Source organism: Pleurodeles waltl, chromosome 2_2, assembly GCF_031143425.1.
Source record: "Pleurodeles waltl isolate 20211129_DDA chromosome 2_2, aPleWal1.hap1.20221129, whole genome shotgun sequence".
In the NCBI taxonomy this organism is placed as follows: Eukaryota; Metazoa; Chordata; class Amphibia; order Caudata; family Salamandridae; genus Pleurodeles; species Pleurodeles waltl.
In genome coordinates, this window is record NC_090439.1 from 734,669,889 (window position 1) to 734,691,169 (window position 21,281).

General features: G+C 41.1%; 1 protein-coding gene across 17 annotated transcripts in view; it reads right to left on the reverse strand.

Moving 5' to 3' along the window:
- Positions 1–21,281, reverse strand: part of EYA1 (EYA transcriptional coactivator and phosphatase 1) — a 218,611-nt gene that overhangs the window by 145,898 nt on the left and 51,432 nt on the right. For 6 of the 17 annotated variants that reach the window (XM_069220342.1, XM_069220330.1, XM_069220339.1 and 3 more), the window contains 3 exons: positions 10,841–10,907; positions 8,408–8,553; positions 3,469–3,606 (listed from right to left, as the gene is read on the reverse strand). In XM_069220342.1, coding sequence (XP_069076443.1) covers positions 3,469–3,606; positions 8,408–8,553; positions 10,841–10,907 — 351 coding nt within the window. The remainder of the gene's footprint in view (positions 1–3,468; positions 3,607–8,407; positions 8,554–10,840; positions 10,908–21,281) is intronic. The other 11 variants (XM_069220343.1, XM_069220340.1, XM_069220333.1 and 8 more) reach the window with 3 other exon arrangements.

Here is a 21,281-nt window from a genome sequence, read left to right on the forward strand (position 1 = left end):
ACAATGTAGTGCACCTGAAGAAATAAGTTTGCTGCCACAATATGCAACCACATGTTCTACTACCAATCAAACCTTGGGTACATTGTATTCTTAGACAGCTTTGACCTCTCTAAATGAAATATAATTATAAAGGTATTGTCTTGTCAGCTAGAGAACCAGATATTGAATCTTCATACAATCTTCATCCAACGGGGCCAATTCACAAAGGTAAATTTACACATGCACATTTACTCTTGCGCCAAGGCATAATGTACACTTTTTTGCTATTCACCATTTCCAAGAGTAGGTTTACATTTAAGCATAAATGTACCTGTCTCCACCTCCTGGTCGAGACTCCGACAGCAGAATTTACAAGTGTAAAGTTATGATGACTAGTAACTTTTACTAAGTAAGGGGAGTGCTCCACAAGAGGCAAAGAACTCCATGCGGGAAAGTACAGGAACAATTATTTAAATTTATTATTCCATAAAACACTTTTATTTCACAATATAACATAAATTAAAATATTTATGATAAACATAAATTCTTTTAAAGCTAAATGTAGAAATAATGTAATTTTTTTGAGTTTTTTACCAAAATGTTTATGTTAAATTGAATTTATTTTTTAAATTGTTTATTACATTTTAACATGGTAAATATGTAATAATGACATATTTTTAACATCAAATTATAATTTTGTTAATTTAGCATGATTTCATATGGGATGTTACTTTAAGTGATTGCCTCCATTATTGTCTATAGAAGTGTGTTGCAGTACATGAGAATGGCCATGTGTGTTACTTGATTTGCTCAAAGCCTGGCAGTTCTACGCTTTCTACTGTCTTGTCAACTTTAGGGCTGTAGTAACTTTAGAAGTATAGTTTATAACTAGCAATGGGCTTACTCTATTGTGGGTGAGTGTTTTGTAGTAGCCTATCCCTTCCAAAATCTCTCCTTACTCTCTCTATAAATTCCACCCATTTTGTAATATATTTGTAATAGATATTCCCCATTTTCCACCACTCTCTCTGGTCCCTCCACACTTTCTACTAAGCACTAAACTTACATGTATGTAAATTTCCCTACAGAGAATACAGAAAAAGTGGAGGTGTGGATCACTAGCCATAGTTTGCGAACTGCTTTTGTAGCCGATATTAATAATGTACCACTTTACCTACTACCAAATGCAATTTACAAATTGGGCCCAATCACTGTACACGACTTCATTCATGCATACATGATAACTCATAAAGCCCCTTGTGATTTCCAAGAGTTTTAACACTGGCACAATTCTGATATCTACACTGGAACTGAATGGTGTAAGACTGGTTGGGTTCTTTTCTTGCTCGAGAACAGCCTTAAGATGAATCAATATGGAGCTAAAATCAGGATTATTTGTCTTTTCTGTCAATGAAAATCATATGTTCAATGTTATTTGTTGCTAGCACTCAAGACTCCCAATGACTTATAAATTGTCAGAAATCAACCCTTTAGCATGAACTAATATTGTGCCCTGGTCCTTCAAGGTGAGCCTGCTAAAATAGTAATATTCTCATACACACATTGGGCTTGGAGATTTGAGATAAAGAGAACCAGAAAGGAGACAAGTCTTCCCTACTGGCATGCTCTCGCTTGCTTATGAATAATGCATTTTCAGTGCTTAACATGGTCTAACATCACTCAAATGTCTTTGTAAGTCGATGCTTGTGACAAAACTTCACTTTACAGAAGCAAACCATCAATGTGAAAATCAACGCAAGCTGAAAAGGTGCTGTATTGGAAATAGTTTAGTTTTGAAATGAGAAAAAATGATGGTAGTAACATATGTATTGTGATATGTATTCATGTTTAGAAAAGGAACAGCCAATAGCAAAACAGTATCTCTCAATATTATTATTATCAAAGTATTATAAAAACTAATATACCCAAAATGTTATATGTTTTATTGAAGATATTTGACCGAAATTTCAGAGTAAAAAACATAAAGAATTGTGTTAACATTTCACAAATGCCTTTCAATCATGCACTCTCAAATTAAGATGGGACCTAAATAATATTAAGAAATATCTATGCTAAAAATTAACAATAGCTTCCCAGTAATGATGAGGTGCAAGTCTGTAAACACCATCTGTATTAGGACATGTAAACACAAGAACCTTCATGCATTTTCTCTGCTAGCTCAGAGATATATTAACCAGAATGACACACAGAATCTCTGGTCAGATGGTCACTCACAATGCAGCTCAAACGTACGGCATAAGGTCAAGGTAAACAAGATCAAGGAGCAGTATCAATCCATTCCAAACTTTGCAAAATAAAACCTGTTCATCTGTTTGCAGGTGGTTGCAATATAATAATATATGCCTCAAAGCATCGGACAAACATTCACTGTTCTATAAACTAAATGTTTTCCTACGGAACTGAAGCTACAGCCCAAAAACAACTTTACAGACTTGCGGTGTACTGAGGCATATGAAACTATATTTTAAGCTACTTTAGAAAACACAGTCAATTAATACCTTACACTAACATAAACAGTTTACAAGACATTACATTTTTATGAACACTGATAATGTAGCTTCACAAATCGGGGAACATATAAAGAAAACGATTATAATATAATTATTATCTCACCAGGTAAAACAAAAGTATTCACATTTCCTTGGTTTCACTTTTATTATAATGTCTCTCATTTGGCTTCATACCCATATTAATTATTGGGCAGTCACAATAAATATGTTTGTATGTCCTTGCTACAGTTATCTCAATGGAGCTGAATTATTATGTCACTGGGCTGTTAAAAGCTTTCAAAACGTCAGGATACATTGGGCCAGAGACAATTTGCAAGTAAGTGCAATATTCTGTAGTTTGAGAACTGGCAACTCTGCAGAAACGTGTATGTTTTATCTTGCACTCCATTTTTATAGTCCAAATAAAGGTTTCACAAGATACATCATATATAATTTCTATTTTCTTGGACACATACTGGGACGATCAGACTTTGTCTCAAGAAAACAGAATGTGCTCTTTGGTAAGAGGACCAGCTTCCACCAATTAGTTAACCAGCTTCATTGATAAGGAAGGTGGTCATATAAAAGATGACACTTGCATATCTCACTATATGGTAAAATTGTGAGGCACTGAAATGCAGATCCTTCTTCATTACTTTCCACGGGATGCCAAACGGACACATAACCAACAGACCATAAAAATCTCTGCTTTTAATGTTACCTCAAACAGTAGTTTCTAAAAATCCTTTCATAATCAAAAGCCACCTATGATATCTGGTCTCCCCAAAACTCTACTACAAAAATACAAATATGTTTCTGAATATTGTTTTATTGCTTGCTCACTGTTATTTCTGTGTCATTATCTCTCTGCATGTGATCTTGACGGATTAAATTAAGAACCTAAATAATTTCAAATATTTAACACAAAACCCTGAAGCATTAAATATACATATTTGTTTGTACATACACCAATACCAACCTTGCATTTGGTAGCTATAGGGAGCCTGGCCGGGTGGCGGTGTACTGAAGGTCGTCCCATAGCTGAGAAATCCAGTCTGTCCAGGAGACTGTGACTGAGATAGTCCACCTTCTGTCTTGATGCCTGCCCACAATGTACCTAAATCAGTTAGTGATATCAGATCCATTTGATTATATGTAAACATAGACATACATCATATCAAATATCAATTTGATTGTCAGATTTGTATAATTAGATGTACATTCATTTGGTTAGCAAACATTTCCAAACATTATATAGAGACTTCTGTGTTCTATTCTTTCCACTACAAAATGTAAATTTGAGTAAAATGTCCTCACAACAAAGGAAAGTGGATAAACATACCAAATAGTCAAACTAAATATTAAGGACAATTTCAGAATAGCAAACAACATATTTTGTAAAACAAGAAGTTCAGAACAGATAAATAAAATCAGATTTGAAATTCAGTAGGTGATTCTACTTCTATGACTACGCATTGAGTCCTCATATATTGATTCATGATTTGTAATTGTCCATCAATTCATGCAGACAGAGTGGAAATCCCATATTAAATCAGGAGTAGATAAACATTCTTGTTTAGTGTTGTCAGGAGATAACTGTCCATATGATGTAGGGTACTGATCCTTACTTGTTAAGGTAGTGTGAAAAAATAATCTAATAAAATAAACCAGATCAGGCATACATTGCTTAAGTGTATGGCACAATGGTGCTCACCCTGTCATAATGTTATCTCTAGCTTAATAGTGGAAATACTTGGCACATGTAGACATCCCTGGTGAATAATACTGTCAGCTCAGAAAAGAGAGGGGCCTGGGTTTGTAAATGAACATACATAATGTTTATGCTAGTGTATAACTTAGACACAAGTCTCTACAAAGCCCATGATGGAACCATCTGTGTCCAACTCTCTACAAAACAAAGGTATCACCAATGTCAAATCTGTTACATTTGTAAACGTGTGCTCACAAATGAGAATGCACTTAACAAATGGCACCAAATGCCACAGCAATCCAATATAGTTACTTTGTATGCATGACATGCAATTTCATGCAATTTCAGTTTCAGTCAAGGCACATAACATTCAGGTACTTACCAATACTATGTTTCACAGACATTTTGAAAGGTAAAAATAGTGCACCAATTTCACTTAATTTAAAGTTTTGGTGAAAGAATTTATTTAGAGCGACATTTTTAATTAATTGCATGTCCTATGCTTTTGTAATATGAGAGTAAAATAAATGTACCTTTCAGGTACAATGTGAAAATGTGCACTTTTTGCTCCCTGAAGTAAATGCCTTTCTTTATTATGTAATGTTTATACCAGCTAGATTTCTGGAATCCTTAAGATGGAGATGTGCAGGGCCATCAAAGCTTTAATAAATTTAAATTATTACAACATACATTTCAGACATTCCGGGGCTTCACAAAAATATACAAGTGTATATGGAAATCTGCCTCTCTAAGTATACCTCACCTCCATCATGGATCAACTACAAGTTAGCCAATTCATAAGAGTGTGCATTTTTACCGGTAACTTTGTAAGGTGTTTCCATGTTCTTATAAAATATATTTTCAAAGTGAAGAATACCTTTTTTCAACACTTCCATGAATCATGGTTGTGTTCCATAACCACTATATGGCATGAAAGTATGTTCAATTCTTAGTTCACCATAAAAGCCTTATGTATGCCAGTAATGTTCTAACTTTGTGTGTTAAACGTGTTGCATGGCCAACTCCCCCTTACTGTTCTTATCTTCAAGCAAGGGCTAATGACTGTGAAAAAACAGCATTAATGGAATATTTTCCCTGTCATATGTGGAGTTCGGAAGAAAACATGAATCTGTGGATCATGTATGGAATCTGTGAATCTAAATTCAACTACCCTGAACCTTGTTGCACCATTATGTTTGTGACTTGGAACCCAAATTTGTTAGGTTGTTACAGTTATGACACACCCTCTCTTTTAGGAGAGTCTGTCCTGCCACTGAATGTATTTTTTCCTATTTTAAGGTCCCAGGAGTATAATCTGGAAAAAGAAGAATTGTCCATCAGACCTAGGTAATTAACTTCTTGATTTCTACTGATCCCTTAATTACTTATGTTACACATGTGTCTTCCAGAACACCTAACAAGATTCCTGTGCTGCCTCCTTTCAACTGATCCACTGCAGAGGTACTCTAAGGACCTGTACATCTCTGCATGTGCTCTCCCCTTATTGTAGTTTACATTCTGTGCCAGAAGGTTACCCATGGAGGCAATTAAAACATCTCTCTCCTTAAAGGTAGTGCTCCTCGGCCTTATAAATTGCACTTCTTCTAAAACTGTCCATTTTCTCCATTTACTAAAGGAAGAGGGCCGTTCTGAATATAGATTTAATTTGTTGCACATCCCTTGGACTTTACAATATTTCACACCCTCCTCCTGTTTATGTGCCATCTTTCAATTTTTAAGCACACCCAGGATCCCAAAGTTTAGCGCCCTAGCCTTAGTCCACAAAACTACTACATAAGCTTGAAAGTGCTTTGTTTTTGTCAGAACTAGCACTGGGCAAAAATGCACTGTATACCACTCCCCCTTGGCTATGATGCCAAATGTGAATCATCTAAGGAAATCTGAAGCCACCATGCCAGGGGGACAACTGCCTGGTATTTCCTTTCTGTAGTACCACTTCAGATTTTGTTATGAAGGGTTGTTTTTTGTGAATGCTAAACACTTTGTCTCAGCTTTAGCTTTCATTTCAGTGTCTGCAGTGCTTAGGTTTTGTGCCCTTGAAATTTGTTATTGGTCCTAATGCTTCAGGTTGCTTTTTGAAGGGCCTTCCAGAATTACACCTAAACCTGTATGCAGTGCTCTAAGTGTGTTTAATAGTTCACTGTTTTTAAAATAAACCTTAAATGAGATATCATAAAATCCCACTGTGGGGGACATAAGATAGGAATGCATTTTGTGTGATGGAAGTGGTTTGGTGAGTGAGTGATCATGCTGTATGATAATGTGTGGACATGTGATTTTACTCCATATACCACAAGGGGTGGGTGATATACATGCTCTTTCAAGATAAGATTCAATTATCAAGATCTGTATGAATAATCAGGATATTGAATTCATGAATGTTTCAGTATTCAACAACCATATGTTGTTTATAAAACTGTACATTTTGCTTGATTATTGTTCCGTAGATGTGTTTTTTTTTAATTGACCACTGGGGAAGAAATAACATTTGGTCCTGAGGAAGGTGGTTGATTTTCCTAGAGATCACTGAAACGTTGATTGAAGCATAATCTACCACTCATTGGTTGCTATGTATAAGGGAGGAGGCATATGTGCAATTAATGGTGTATAAAATAGATATGCCTGTATACAGAAAATGGCTGTGTTTGTCTACGAATATTTCCCCTGAAAATTGTATACAAAGTGTAATTTTATTGTTTTAATACACAATGGTTTTATGTATGGAAAATAATTCTGTATTCAATGACATATAGTAAGTCAGTTATTTTTGTAGGACTCGTGTGGTAGATGTTTGTATTTTTGCTCAATACTGAATGAATGGTGAGAGTACTGAGTGTGAGTTTTTTAATACCTTTGAAATAAGAGATGTCTTGGATCATTTTGAAGGTATTCTACAGTATGCATTGGCACAGATTTGCTCTTTTTGTTAACAGAATCCTCTCATTTTGCCGTGATACCTAATCCTAAAAATAACTATGAAATGTGTTGTCATGCTCCTTCTCCTTTGAAACATAATGCACAGGAACTAGCTATTTTCCAGAGCATTTAATAATCTTTTTTATGGTAGGGATGTCTTTTATGGTCATGTGTGCCAAATTCTCCACAACTACAGAAGGGGGAGTTCTCATTTCTCATTGTTTCCTGGACAGGTGCATTAATGTATACTTTCCAGCAGGTTACATTTTCGTTATCTGTTTCAATTTAAATAATATCCATGCGATACATATATAGCGTTCGTGGATCGTATTCACTTTAATGGAGAACAGTAACTAAAATAGCTGGGTGCATGTCAGAATACAGAATGGAGAAATATTGTGATTCCATAATGTCATTGCCAAAATAGTGACAACCAAAATATCAAGGGGACAGGTATTCTTAACGTCCCTTCCCATCCACATATTTTGAAGATATGCATGTAGACACATAGACAGGGTACATATGTAAGGATTCAAGTATAGTTAATCTACACTGATCTATAGTTACGTTGGTGATATTGTGGTTGCCATATTTCTGCAAAAATATTGAGGTATCACAATATTTTGAAATTAATATTCATGAACTTTACCAACAGAGGTTTTGAATTGCATTAAGTTGTTATGACTAGGGATTTTCATTGGATATTCTACCTAGCATGGTTTACAAACTTAGTTTATGTAATTTGTTTAAGAAATAGGCACAATAAAGAGTGAGGAGTTTTGATGATCCAGGAATATATCGACATTTTGTAGGAAAGGAAAACTCTGTATCACAACATAATTATATTTTGTTATTAATGAATCAGCCCAATCATAGAATAGAAGTAACACAATGCACGAATGCATTCAAACATTTTCTGGCAGCTTTCAAAGGTGTTGTTCATTTTGTCCTTCCAGACTATTCTGGGAGCTAATTGAATTGATCTCAAGAATGCAAAAGATGTGTCACTGTAAATGGTGATTTCAGACAAAAGACCAGGTTAAAGGTACCAAGTGTTATGTGCGCAATATAAAAAATGGTGAGCATTTGTTTCTAGTTAAACAATCATTCTAACATAAACAGACATAAATAACAGAACTAAGACCTATAACTACGGAGCTAAAAAGCACAAGTTGCACTATTTTTGACAGACAAATTCTAGCACACACTCGAGGCCTAACCAAATGTTCATTATGCTACTCAATATTTGTGAATTATTTTGAAAGCTTACCATAAGGGGGAATACCATAAGGTTGGCCGGGTTGTGGATAAGTTGCATAAGCCGTTGCTTGTTGCATTCCTGTTGTAAACTGTGTCTGCCCATATGCAGCCATGGGTTGTGCTGATGGGGTGGGAAGTATATGTGGATATGCTCTGCTATTTGCCCAAAACAAATAAATAAGTAAAGAAAAGGGCAATCATTATTATTATGTTTAATACCAAGTATAAAATCATGCAATAAGTGTACTGACGAATTGACTCAAAATTCATACATAAATGCATAAAAATAACAATCACTATCCTTTATGTACAACAATTAGTTTTAAATATTTCAAGTTTAGTATGGGGAAAGAAAGAATTAATTTGAAGTTCTAAAATGATTTGAAATATTGCATTGAGTAACGTTGACGTGTACACAATTATGATGTGGGAAAAATTAACAGTAGATAGGAAAGAGAAATTAGTACAGTGGAGGGCTCGGTGGAAGTGGATCATGACGTGAACATGGACGTTTGGTAGCCACATAGATGAAATGAGGATTATAAATCGAGTAGCATGTAAATGACTATGAACGGTTCAAGGATAATATAAACAAAACAAGTTTGAAAGTTGTAATGTAGTAGACTCCGTGTCAGGTAGCTTGCGAGAGCAAACACAATTAAGATGATGTAATACTGAGGCTGGGCATGACAAATTAGAGCAAAAGAATTTCTGCAGTGCTTTGATTTAGGACAAGAAATATGTTATATGCTAATATGAAATGAGGATCTGTATAATGCTAAACCTGCAGGTATTCAAGAGCTCAAAACTAGAGTATACTTCGCAGAGTATTTGAAATGGATATGTTTCCTGGTGTTTCTCAAAATAGAGTATATTAATGTCAGCTTGCATTCCAGAGAATAGGCTGTTCCACAACATTGGGTCCACATCTAATAATATTTTCTTATTTGCTCATCCACAAACTCACTAACTCACTCACTCATTAACTCAACCATCAACTTGGTGTTATTAATTGTGAATTTCCATGGAAAGGAGTGGTCACCTTTTCTAATGATTTGCTCAGGAATTGAACAATGATACCCAGATAATTGTTCTGCTTAATAGAAATTGCTAGCATTAATGGTGGTTACTTGTGTTGAAATATCTAGAAGGCAAAAATGAGCACAGAGGATGTTGCTGGTGATTTAGCAGTGACGGCACAATTGAAGAGATTCATAGGAGGTGATCTGGCTGAGAGAAGTGATGAATCGTTTGTTTTTCATTAGTGTGTGATGTTGAGACAGGTGTATCAGTAGTTTTTAAACCAAAAAAATAGTATAAACATGGTAGAAGAGAGAGGCAGTTAAAGGGTTGGCTTACAACTCCTATTCAAAAGCAATCAGAAAATTTCAGTGGAAAGAATAGGTTGCAAAGACCTATTAGTAGATCATGTGGCAGCTGCTACAGACGGAGAACCGCAAGATTTACCTTGCCTGGAGCAACCACAGAGCATGGTTTACTCAAGAAAAGCACTACCTATTTGTGTTTTCAGACTCTGTTTTTGGAAGAAACCCCAATGAGTAGAAGGTATTGACAGTGATGTGAGAGGTAAAGCATTAGACAATTGCCTGGTGAAATAGTGTTACGAGGATATCCATTTTCCTTTGCAATCTGATAGCTTTTTGGTTTTGGCTGTAATCATAAGCAGAGGGCATGGATAAGAGATGAAGAAGCGCCACAATCTGGGTCACTGTCTATTATTGTAAATACAGATAAGCAAAAGGGTGGTTCCAGATTCACTAGGAGCTTTGTTGTTTAGAGTATCTAAGTCATGGTAGAACCTATATCAATGTGCTATACATAGCACGAGGAAACCATTAACCTTGAAAAAAAAGAAAGCTCCTATGTACTAGACACATTTGCACAGGAAAGTGAAATCCATTTAGACAACCATGCTTCCAGTTAATTCTTTACAGGAATGCATCAAGTTGTCATCCATACAAACAAAGAATATGTTCACTGAAGCATGGTTGGCAAATAGGAGTTCGCCAGCAAATGATGTGAAAATATGATGGAGGTAAAAGAAAGTTGGGAAACCCCATGGGCGAGATACAAATAGATTTTGAAGAATGTGAATGAATTTATGTGGAGGGAATTAACAGAGTCAAATATTATTGAAATATATGCTTTTTAACAAACATCGCAGTTCTGCTTTGCCATAACATTCTCTACACCACATATTGAAGTTTTTCACTTTTTTGGAAAGGGACACTGCTTTCTAAGGTGATGCAGTTTTACATTCATCTCTCCAGAACAAATTCAATAGAAACTTCAGACACCCTTTACAACAACTCACACACTTGTCATACGATTAAAAGATAGGGCAGCCTGAATATCTAGGAGAGGCTGTATGAAAGCGCTTTGTTTTCATATAACTTTTAAAAGGTAAAGGAAAAACTCTTACTTGGAAGGATAGATCTGTGGTGAGAACGGGTGGGTTTGTCTTGGGCTGAAGCCACTGCTTCCAATCACTGCAAAGGAAAAAAAGAATGCACATCACAGCATAAACAAGGATATGAGAACAGAATATTGTTTGCTCAAAAAATTCCTAAGTTAATTCAGGTTTACAGCAATTGCTTTTTTAAAATCGTCTCAGCGTCTACTCGGAGCAGAGCCCGAGAATTAAAAAGCATGCAATTGATAGATTTGAAACCACACATTCCAAACATTAACGCAGGGCAGGATTCTTTGTAAAACTAACATTTTCCTTTTCTAAGCATAATCAGACAAAACAATTAAACAATATCAGAAAACGTTTTCCAGAAACTGCAAAAATGTATGTTGTTGAAAAAAATAAGTGACGAGAGTACATGAGCGATTATTGTACAGTCGCCTGCGTTCAAGTCACAACTAAATTGGGCTGCTGCTTTTAATCATCACTGGAAATGTAGAAAAGAAAGATACCAAAAACACAAGGGTTTTGGCAACTGAAAATGTTGTAGCTTTTCAAGCTTAACTCAACATTTCATCAATCCTACTTCAATAGCTTTGAAACTGCTAGACATTCTCCTGGGATCTCTAGTTCCATGGATGTCCCATCCAGGAAAGGTAACACAACACCATATTAATGATGAGACTGAGGTCTGCCTGTTTACAAGGCTTTTTCCCTGCGTGTGCACTGGAATAAAACGTGTGCTTTTCTTTGGAGAGGAAAAGCATGATAAGGAAGCAATTTCTAGTTGGGACATATATCTAAAGTCAGCTCTGTCTTGCGGAACTAGAAAACCTGGAGGCAGCTACTGTGGAAATATGATTAGATTAAGACCCTATAGAACTGCAAAAGTACGTTTCACACTTGAGACTTATGGAAAAACATGTATAGTGACTTACCATGCAGTAATAATGACAGCCAAGTGAGGATTATCTCTAATTTTTGCTGAAGGTATAATTATTTCAAGGTTGTACTTTATGATATTTAAGGGAGTGTTGTAGGATATATATATATATATGTATTTCTGTGGTGGCATTATGAAGAAAGGACCGAATTCAGAAATGCAAAATTCAGAAATTCAAAATGTTTTGAGTATTTAAGTGTATCCTACGTCACAAAAAGACACTCACTATTATAATTTCCACATCCTGATTCACACGTTCATGAGCAGTTTTATTTTGTAACAGTATAGGGCACTTACAACATAAGCAGTAGCATGCCACTATAATGGCAGATTTATTGCTGCAAATTCATAATCGGGGCAGTAAAATGAGTTTCGCTGGGTTGGATATATAAAATGCATGGAACAAACACAATCCTATCAACCTACAGTTACTCACACACATATGCCACACTTTGGTGTACCAATGCAACTCCCATGGGTTTTGACGCATTCCCAGAGTTACAAGAACTTGTAATCCTAAGAATGTGCAAAAAGCTTACGCCTTCCCAGGGAAGGCACAATGAGAAGAAATATCTTTATTTCTCCTTTGTTTTTCCTCTTTCTATGTGTGCTATAATGTGCAGCACAAATAGAATAATGAAGATACCTCCCAGGATCGCCCCTTCCCACAGAATAGCAATCCTGCATGCAATGCATGCACCATTGCACCAAGGTGGGCACTCAGCCCATTGTATGCCAGGGCAGAGGGAAAGGGCAGGAATTCACCATATGTCTTAAATACAGTGCATTCCTGACCTTTCCCAGTGACACAGAGCAGCAAGGTGATTTTCTGCGCTGCACTACTCCATTTTGCCATAAGTATGCAACTTATTGTTCTAACAGCAAACATGTCACAATATGCGTTTGCTTATTTTTTCCCAGTGCCAAAACCATTATGTATTATGAACCAGAGCAACATTTGCTTACTCAATGCCTTATTACCGAAACAGCAAAAATTATGCAAATTGGAATTCTTTAAATTCCCTCGATGCATAATGCATGTAATATGTCTCCAAACCTGGAACTGGACTTACTGTATACAATATTGTAGCCTCTGACATGTCTAAAATTAGTTGAAAAGTTATATGATTATTTTACTCTAAGTAGTTCTCTCATTTTTAGTTACCTTATTTCTTCCTATCTTGCTTTTCACTCTTAACCCTATCAGTGCGTGTGTCGGCCAATGGCACACACCCTCCCTGGTGTGGGCCATGACCACTGGCCTACACCAGGTAGGGGTTTTAAAAATCCCTCGGGAGACATGGTAGAGCTTCCACATCTCCCACCATCCATCTGTGATGTCAGTGTGCAGTTATGTCACAAACCCTCATAGGAGTGGCCATCGAGAGCAGGTAGATAGAATTTAGGTAGCAATAACAATGGTCAAGATCATTCTTGTGATTACGTTCCTGCTAGAGAAAGAAACTGAACTTTTGTCTAGTGGTATTTTTGATGCCATAAAGTAGCACAGAAGGTTTAAATGCCTGCTGCAAAGAACAGATCTGTATTTTATGTGAATACTATTCTCTGCACTTTAAAACAAATGAAATTTATGTGCGAAGTGGGACTATGGAGAGATGAAGGGCAATTTTACTGTGTGGTAGTGAGGGAATTCAAGGAGGAGGTCACGGGAGGGGGAGCGGCAGAAAAGCATGTCACACTAGGCACCACCAGTGCTAAAGGCTGTGATGATGGGTATGTGGCAAGGTGAAGTAATAGTATGTATTTTTTGTTTTTTCAGTTTCTTCAGAGAACCTGCTGATTGAGACAAGAAGTGAAGGTAAGGTGACTGACATTTGCTGTTGCACACATCACACACCATATCTGCCTTCTACGTAGGCTAGTGTTTCAGAGGGACGGTTTAGCCAGTAGCAGAGATGGCTTCTCGTTGGATGACTGATGCTAAGGCCATAACTCAGCTTATGGAGGACAGCTCTGAGGCAAGATCAGAGACTGAGACAGCAACTGAGGCAGAGGACAATAAAGCAGAATCTGGGAATGATTTTTTTGTGGGCGAAGTCCTATCTGATGACTCCTCTTCCAGTGATTCTAATGGAGATGATGACAGTTGTGTTGTCCCTTCACAAGCACAGGCTGTGCAGCTGGACAACAGTGGGTTAGCCCAACCCAGAGAGCAGCTGTGTGCGGCGGCAAGCACAGACAGAGTGCTCTCTTGGGAAGCCCCCAATTTAGTTTAGCCCCAAATTCCCCCTTTTACTTGTGACACTGGTTGTAAAGTCAATACGGGCAACTTTTTGCCAGTCAGCTCTGTCTATCTCTTTTTGGATGTTGACTTACTTCAGTAAATTGTGCAGCAAACAAATTTGCGTGCCGAACAATTTCAGAGGGAGCATGGAGGCACTCTAAGGGCCCGTTCTACAACACACCAGTGTACTCCCACTTTACTGGCAGAGTTTAAGATATTTTTCGGCCTTTCGCTCAAAATGGGGAACTTACCTTGCAGTCCTACTGGACAATTCACATGGTTTGGGTAACCCCCATCTTCGCACCGTACATAAGCAGAGATAATTTTTTGCTATTGCAGTGCATGCTGCATTTCATTGACAATTCCGCTGCATTGCCCCGAGACAATCCAGACCATGGCAGGTTGTTCAAAATTTGGCCTATAGTGGAACATTTGTCTGCCAGGTTTCCAGAGATTTATACTCCTGGAAAGAATATTGCAGTTGTTGAGTTCTTGATCCTGTACAAAGGGCAGCAGCTGTTTGGGCAGTACATTGTGAGTAAAAGAGCTTGCTATGGCATGAAGCTCTACATGCTTTGTGAGAGCTCTTCTGGTAAAGTGTACAGCTTGAGAGTGGATAGAGGGAAGGACTCCATGCTAAACAATGAAGTTTGCCCTCCCACGTTAGATGGCCACTGGGAAGACTGTATGGGTGCTTGTCCAGCCACTCCTTCACAAAGGTTGTAACCTTTATGTGAACAATTTCTTTACAGGAGTAGAGCTGTTCAGTGAGCTCTGCAAAACTGACACTGTGTCCTGAGGTACAGTTCATTGTAACCACAAAGGATTCCTGCAGGAGCTTGTTTGCAAGAAGCTTCAGAAATCCCAGAGTATTGTGGTGAGTTCCAAAGAACTGTTCACAGTCAAGTTCTCAGATAGGTGTGATGTATATGTGCTCACGACAATTCACTATGAGAGCACTTCCCTCATCATGGTTTTGGGTCTAATGGCCGAAGTCCACAAGCCCACCTGTACACTTGATTACAATAAGTACATGGGCGGAGTGGACAAGAACGACCACGTTCTTCAACCATACAATGCATGTCATAAAACTTGCATTTAATAAAAAAAACTGTTCACCCATCTGATCCAGATGGCAACATGCAATGTCAGGGAATCACAGGAAGAGTTGTGTCTTTCCTTTACTTCCAGTTGTCTGTTATTAAAAGCATCATTGCTGCTACAGAAGCAGCAGCCTTCACTTTATATGTCCTGAGGGATGTGGTAAGGATGCAGGAGAGACACTTTACTGATTGCATTCCTAAAACACCCAAAAAGGATTGTCCATGTTGTCACTGTAAAGTGTGCTCGAAGCATGGAAAGCATACTTGCTTTATGGTGTATCATGCAAAGGCAGAGTTCTGGGAAATCAACTGAGGTGGAGCTGCCCTTGGGTAAAGCTTTCAGTAGCCGTGCATGAATACCGAACGTCCATGGGCCACTGCTTCATAATGCAAGCACCTACAATATTTTAGTTCACCTACTTCAGGAAATCATGGACTTTCTTATGGCTTGCTTGACACCTTTATCCACTATTAGAACGTGGTAGATGTTCTAATAAATTAACATGCATTATACCCCCCACACTGCACATAGTACTGGACACATATTTGCCACATTGTCACAGTGTCCTGTGGTGTCTGAATGTGATGGACCCTTGTCTGGAAGTGGTAAGTTAATGTGAGTGCAATGATCAGTTGAATTGGGCCCGTGGCCGACGTTATGAAAGTGTTTTGTGTTGTGCGTGAATGGTGTGTGAATGGACCATAACACAGTTAGTGCCATAAAGAGGTTTCATGGCTCACCTTCAGAAAGCTTGGCTTCCAGATTCAGATACTTTGATAAGTATTTATGCTTTGAAACCAGAATTTCCGGAGGTGCTAAAACCAACCAGTGTAAGTGATGGATTAAGTTTAATATACTATTACTGGGGGAGTTCAAGGGTGAGGAACTATTTTTATCAGGAAACTTTGCGGAATTCTGGGTGGAAGGAAGTTTGAGGCTTCAGTTAGATTCCAGAACTTTCCACCACCGAAATATGAGGAAAAAGTGTTTTTTTGCCAAATTGTGAGGTTTGCAAAGGATTCTGGCTTGCAGAACCTGGTGACAGCCCTATAAGTCAGCCGATCCTGGATTTCTCTGGGTGTCTAGTTTTAAAAAATGTACAGGTTTGCTAGATTCCCCTAAGTGCCAGCTGAGCTAGAGTAAAAAACCCACAGCTAGGCACTTTGCAAAAAATGCGTCAGTTTTCAGTGTGAAAATGTGATGTGTCCATGCTGCATTTTGGGACACTTCCTGTCGTGGGCAGTAGGTCTAACCATACAAGTGAGATACCATTTTTATTGGGAGACTTGGGGGAACACAGAATAGAAGAATAAATGTTGTTACCAATTGTCTTTCTCTGCTTTTGCGCCTTCCAAAAGTGAGACAGTGTGTAAGAAAGAAGTAATTTTGAGAAATGGCCTGGTGATTCACATGCTAGTACGGGACCCCCAAATTCAGAGATGTGCAAATAACCGCTGCTTCAAGATCAGTGTGACCATGCACTATTAAATAAGCAGTAAACTGTCATTACCTCCCGTCCCTCCCTCGCCTTCCTTTAAACCAATGAGGCTTCCTGCCTCCCACTAGACCCTCCCCTTCCCTTTTAAAACCCCCCCCACCCCTACCCCCTCCTGTTCTTTTTGTCTAGCCCACGCTAGACTTTCCCTTTTCACTTACCTTCACGGCGGGGCCTGGAGGTCATCGTTGGATGCACTCCTCAGGAAGCGGAGCTCCGCGAGGTGTGCTTCGGCCGGGCGCGTCTTTTCTGAGCAGGCGGGGCTGCTCGTAAGACGCGTCCTGGGAGGCGGCTGACGGGGTCAGCCGGCTCTTGGTGGCTGGGGCGTTCAGTTCCGGTTTTTCTTCGCCGCGGAGGGATGCCGAAGAGTGTTTTTGGGTTTCTGTGCGGGTAAGACGGGCGTTCTGCCCGCATTTTGACTGTAATTCTTGTTTTATCCTTTATTTGGATTGGTTCTGGGATATTGTTCCTGGGCCCTGTATATTTTATCTGTGGATGAGATCGTGCCTACAGATTCAGTTAATGGCCGGAATCCAGGTGCTAGAGCTCAGTGGCAAGGTCAAGTACCTTTGGTGCAGCAGGTTACCTGTGTACAGTGGTACGACTCCCGCCTACACCCTTAAAATTTCTTATGAGGATTATTTCTTCTTCCTCCTCAAAGGAGGGTGGTGCTGATGGCATTTCCACTCCTGGGAGCCCCCTGATTCAGGGTGGTGGTGCTGCGCCCATCATGTCCAGGGAGGAGGTGCAGGAGATGTTCGAGGGGGCTGTTTCCAGAGCTCTTCATGCGGGGATGGCCTGGCCTAGTGGGGCTAGGGCTACCCATTCTCCTGCAATTGCAGGGAAGTCCTCCTCTGAGAGTGTGGGAGGGGATGCTCCATCTACGTCCTCTGGGGGTGATTTTGGCTCCAGGAAGGTGATGTGGGTTGTGATGGCACATGTAAGGGTTTCCTGTGTTTAGTCCTGCCAACGCTGGCTCTCACTTATTTCCACGATATCAGACGCTGTCTGAATTTTCCATGCCTTTTCGGGGACCTGTGAAGGATATGGTGTTTTGGGAGTGGAGGATGTGGATATGGCTCAGGTTCCACGGTTCATTCAGATACGTTCTTTACTTTAGGGTGAGGAGGTATGGCCTCCCTCGGTCCTCCTGGATTCACGTTTGGCTACCCTGATTGGCAAAACAGCTGTCAATCCGGAGGATTGTGTGCCTGCTGATGCCACGGCCCGTAGGGTGGACTCAGGGCTTAAGAGGGCTTTTTGCGGCTGAGAATCTGGCTCCGAGGGCAGGTATTTCTTCGGCTTCTGCGGCCCAGTCGTTGGTGCAGGACTTGGATGAACTGGCAGTGGCTGTTCAGGATGGGGCAGAGTGTTCGGAGCTCCTGGCTGATATGGGGCAGCGGCCTGGTTGTTGGCAGATGTGTCTTCAGATGTGGTCCGTACTTCGGCTCTGGCTTCTGGGGCTTTGATTGGGGCTCGTAGGTCCCTCTGGTTGCGTTCCTGGAAGGCTGATCCAGGGGAGAAGGCGGCCTTGTTGAGACTGCCGTTTGAAGGCCGTAACCTATTTGGTGGGCAATTGCCGTCCATGCTTTCCAAGGCATTTAAGGAGAGGAAGCATGCCTTACCTTATAAAGGGGGTTCTTCTTCGGGTGAAGGGTGGAAGAAGCATTCCAGATCTTCTCCTACTAGGGTTGCTAAATCCTTTTCATTCAGGAAACGACGTTTTCAGTCGCGTTTTTCGCCTAAGAAGTCTGCTCCTGCGACCCGGGGTGGTTTCAAGAAGGGGTCCTGACAATCACTGTGGGCCTGGCAGAGGGCCGGTTGGGAGAAGACTGAGTCACTTTCTGTCAGCTTGGGAGGACAGTGTAAACGATCATTGGGTAATAGACATTGTGACCAATGGTTATGTCATAGATTTTGTTGTGGTTCCTCCAGATTCAGGGGTACGTCCCACACCTCTGCCTTCAGGGGGGTCACGGAGAAGAGCATTGTTGAACGGAGTGCGAGGCTTACTGGTCAAAGGGGCCATTTCCCGCGTTCCGCTAGACGAACGGGGTCAGGGCACTTATTCGGTCTTGTTTCTTGTACAGAAAGTTTCAGGGGGATTTCGGCCTGTGCTCAATCTAAAGGAGGTGAATACCTGGATCAGGACAGTGCATTTCCGCATGCTGTCCATTCAGACTATTTTTCCATTGGTCAGACGAGGGGACTTTCTGGTGTCACTGGATCTGCAGGATGCTTACCTACACGTGCCTGGGGCAAGATCCTCTCAAAAGTTCCTGAGGTTTGCTGTGGATCGGGTGCACTGTCCGTTTTGTGTTCTGCCGTTCGGCCGCCAGACTTCTCCTCAGATTTTTACTACGGTACTGGCCCCCCTGGTGGCTTTGATACATTCAGAAGGGGTGTTTACTCATCCATATCTGGACGACATTTGCTCCGTTCTACCTCGCAGGCCCTATTTCGGAAGCAGGTTGCCCAAGTTCTGGTGTCCGGCAGAACCACGGTTTTTTTAATCAACGGGGGGCTGTCGGTTTAGTCCCATCCCAGGATCTGGTTTTTCTGGGGTCTCAGTTTCGGACTCTTCTTGGCTTGGTGGCAGTGTCAGTGAAGAAATTTGAGGTGCTCCGGTCCATGGTGTGGATGGTTGTGGTACAGACGGCCCTCCGTGCTTTTCTATGATTGCGGCTGCAAGGTCATTTGGTGGTTCTGCAGTGCTTGTTCGGGCAACGTAGTGGCCAGGGCTTATGTCATACTTCATGGGGGGACCTGGTCTAGGGCTTTGTTCGGTCTGGCCTGGAAGATTTTTGTGTGGGCTCAGGAGTGGGTTTCTGCTCTCAGGGCTGCATACGTTCAGGCATTGTGTTACTTCCTCTCAACTTTTCTCCATCCAGAGTTCACTGTTTCTTCATCTGGTTCGGCTCTGGGGTCTTCCAATGCTGGATGTGTTCGCGTCCGAGAAAAACGCGTAGCTCGGTCACTTCGGCTCCCGGTTTTCGGTGTCCCCAAGCCTGGGAGGTGGACGGGATGTCGTGTCCTTGGCCGAGGGGCCTTTTGTATGCGCTCCCGCCGTTTCAGCTACTCAGGCCTTTGCTGTTAAGGGTGCGGCTTCTGGGGGCCAGTGTTGTCCTGATTGCTCCCCATTGGCCTAGGGCGAATTGGTTCCCATTGCTGCGGCTGAGGGCATCCGGTCGGATGTGGCCTCTTCCTCTGTGTCCGTCTCCCCTGGAGTTTCCCGGCCTCTCGTTGAGGTCTTAGGGGAGGTTACACTTGACTGCCTGGGAATGGCCCACCGAGGTTTGACGGGTCTGGGGGTGCCAGTGGCTTTAAGTTCTACTTTACTGGGTTCCAGGCGGCGTTCCACTTTACTTTCTTAGGGTAGGCTGTGGTAGGTTTTTTTCTTCTTGATGCTTGAGGCATGTATTGGATCCTACCGGCACGTCTCTCTTTGATGTGAAGCAGGTCTTGCAGGACGGTGCACAGTTGAGGTTGTCTGGGGTGTCTCTGCTGGTACAGTGGGCGGCTATTAAGGCATTTTGAGGTCCGTGGCGCAGCCTTCCGTTTAAGGGTCGTTTGTTGCCGGGATTTTTTCAGGGGCTTTTTCATTTGTTTCCTCGCCCTGTACGTTCTTTTCCTTCAGGGGATCTTTCTTTGGTATTGGAGGTTTTAATGGATTATCCTTTTGAACCTCTGGGGGACTGTGTTTACGTCTTCTTTCCTTAAGGACGTTCTTTTTGGTGGCCATTGCTTCGGCTCGCCGTTTAGTAGAATTGGGGGCCTTGGCCTGTTCCTTTCCTTTTTGGGAAGTTTTTCCGGATCGGGTGGTTCTGGTTCCGGTACCTTCTTTTATCCCGAAAGTCAATTCTTCTTTTCATGCTCGCCAGGAGGTCATCCTTCCTTCCTTTTGTCCGAATCCCGCTTTGGTGGAGGTGGTTCGTTTGCTTTTGTTGGATGTACGCAGGGCTTTGTTGGAGTGCCTGAGGGTGGTGGCTCCTTTCCGTAAGGGTGATTCGCTTTTTGTAAATTTTGGGCCGGCCCGTAGCGGAGATGCCTTCCACGGCTTCCTTGAGTCGGGGGGTGAGATCATTGATTCTGTTTGTTTTTTTCCTTGATGGGGGTTGTTCCTCATCAAGGGGTTTGGGGTCGTTCTACCAGGGGTATGGCGGCTTGGGTGGCAGAGTCTCAGGGGATTTCAGTGGTGGAAGTTTGCAGGGCCGCCACTTGGGCCTCGCCTTTGGCGTTCGTTCGGCATTCTGGCCGGTCGGACTTGGGTTGTTTGGAGTCGGTATTGGTTCACCGGGTCTTATCCTCTATGAAGTCTTAGGGGTGGGGTTTTGGTGGCCTTTGTGCATGATATTGAACTTCTTGCAACTTAGTGTCCGTCTCCTGTGTGCTTCTTGCTATGTCTCATTGGTTTAAAGGAAGGCGAGGGAGGGACGGGAGGTAATGCGTCCATTTTCTTGCGATAATGGCATTACTCCTAGTCCTACTCCCTCGCCTTCCTTTCCGTTCCCTCCCGCCCTCCCGGTACGGACTGTCTGAGTTGCTGCTTGGGCTTGGTTTTTGTACAGGAGGGGGTAGGGGTGGGGGGGGGTTTTAAAAGGGAAGGGGAGGGTCTAGTGGGAGGCAGGAAGCCTCATTGGTTTAAAGGAAGGCGAGGGAGTAGGAC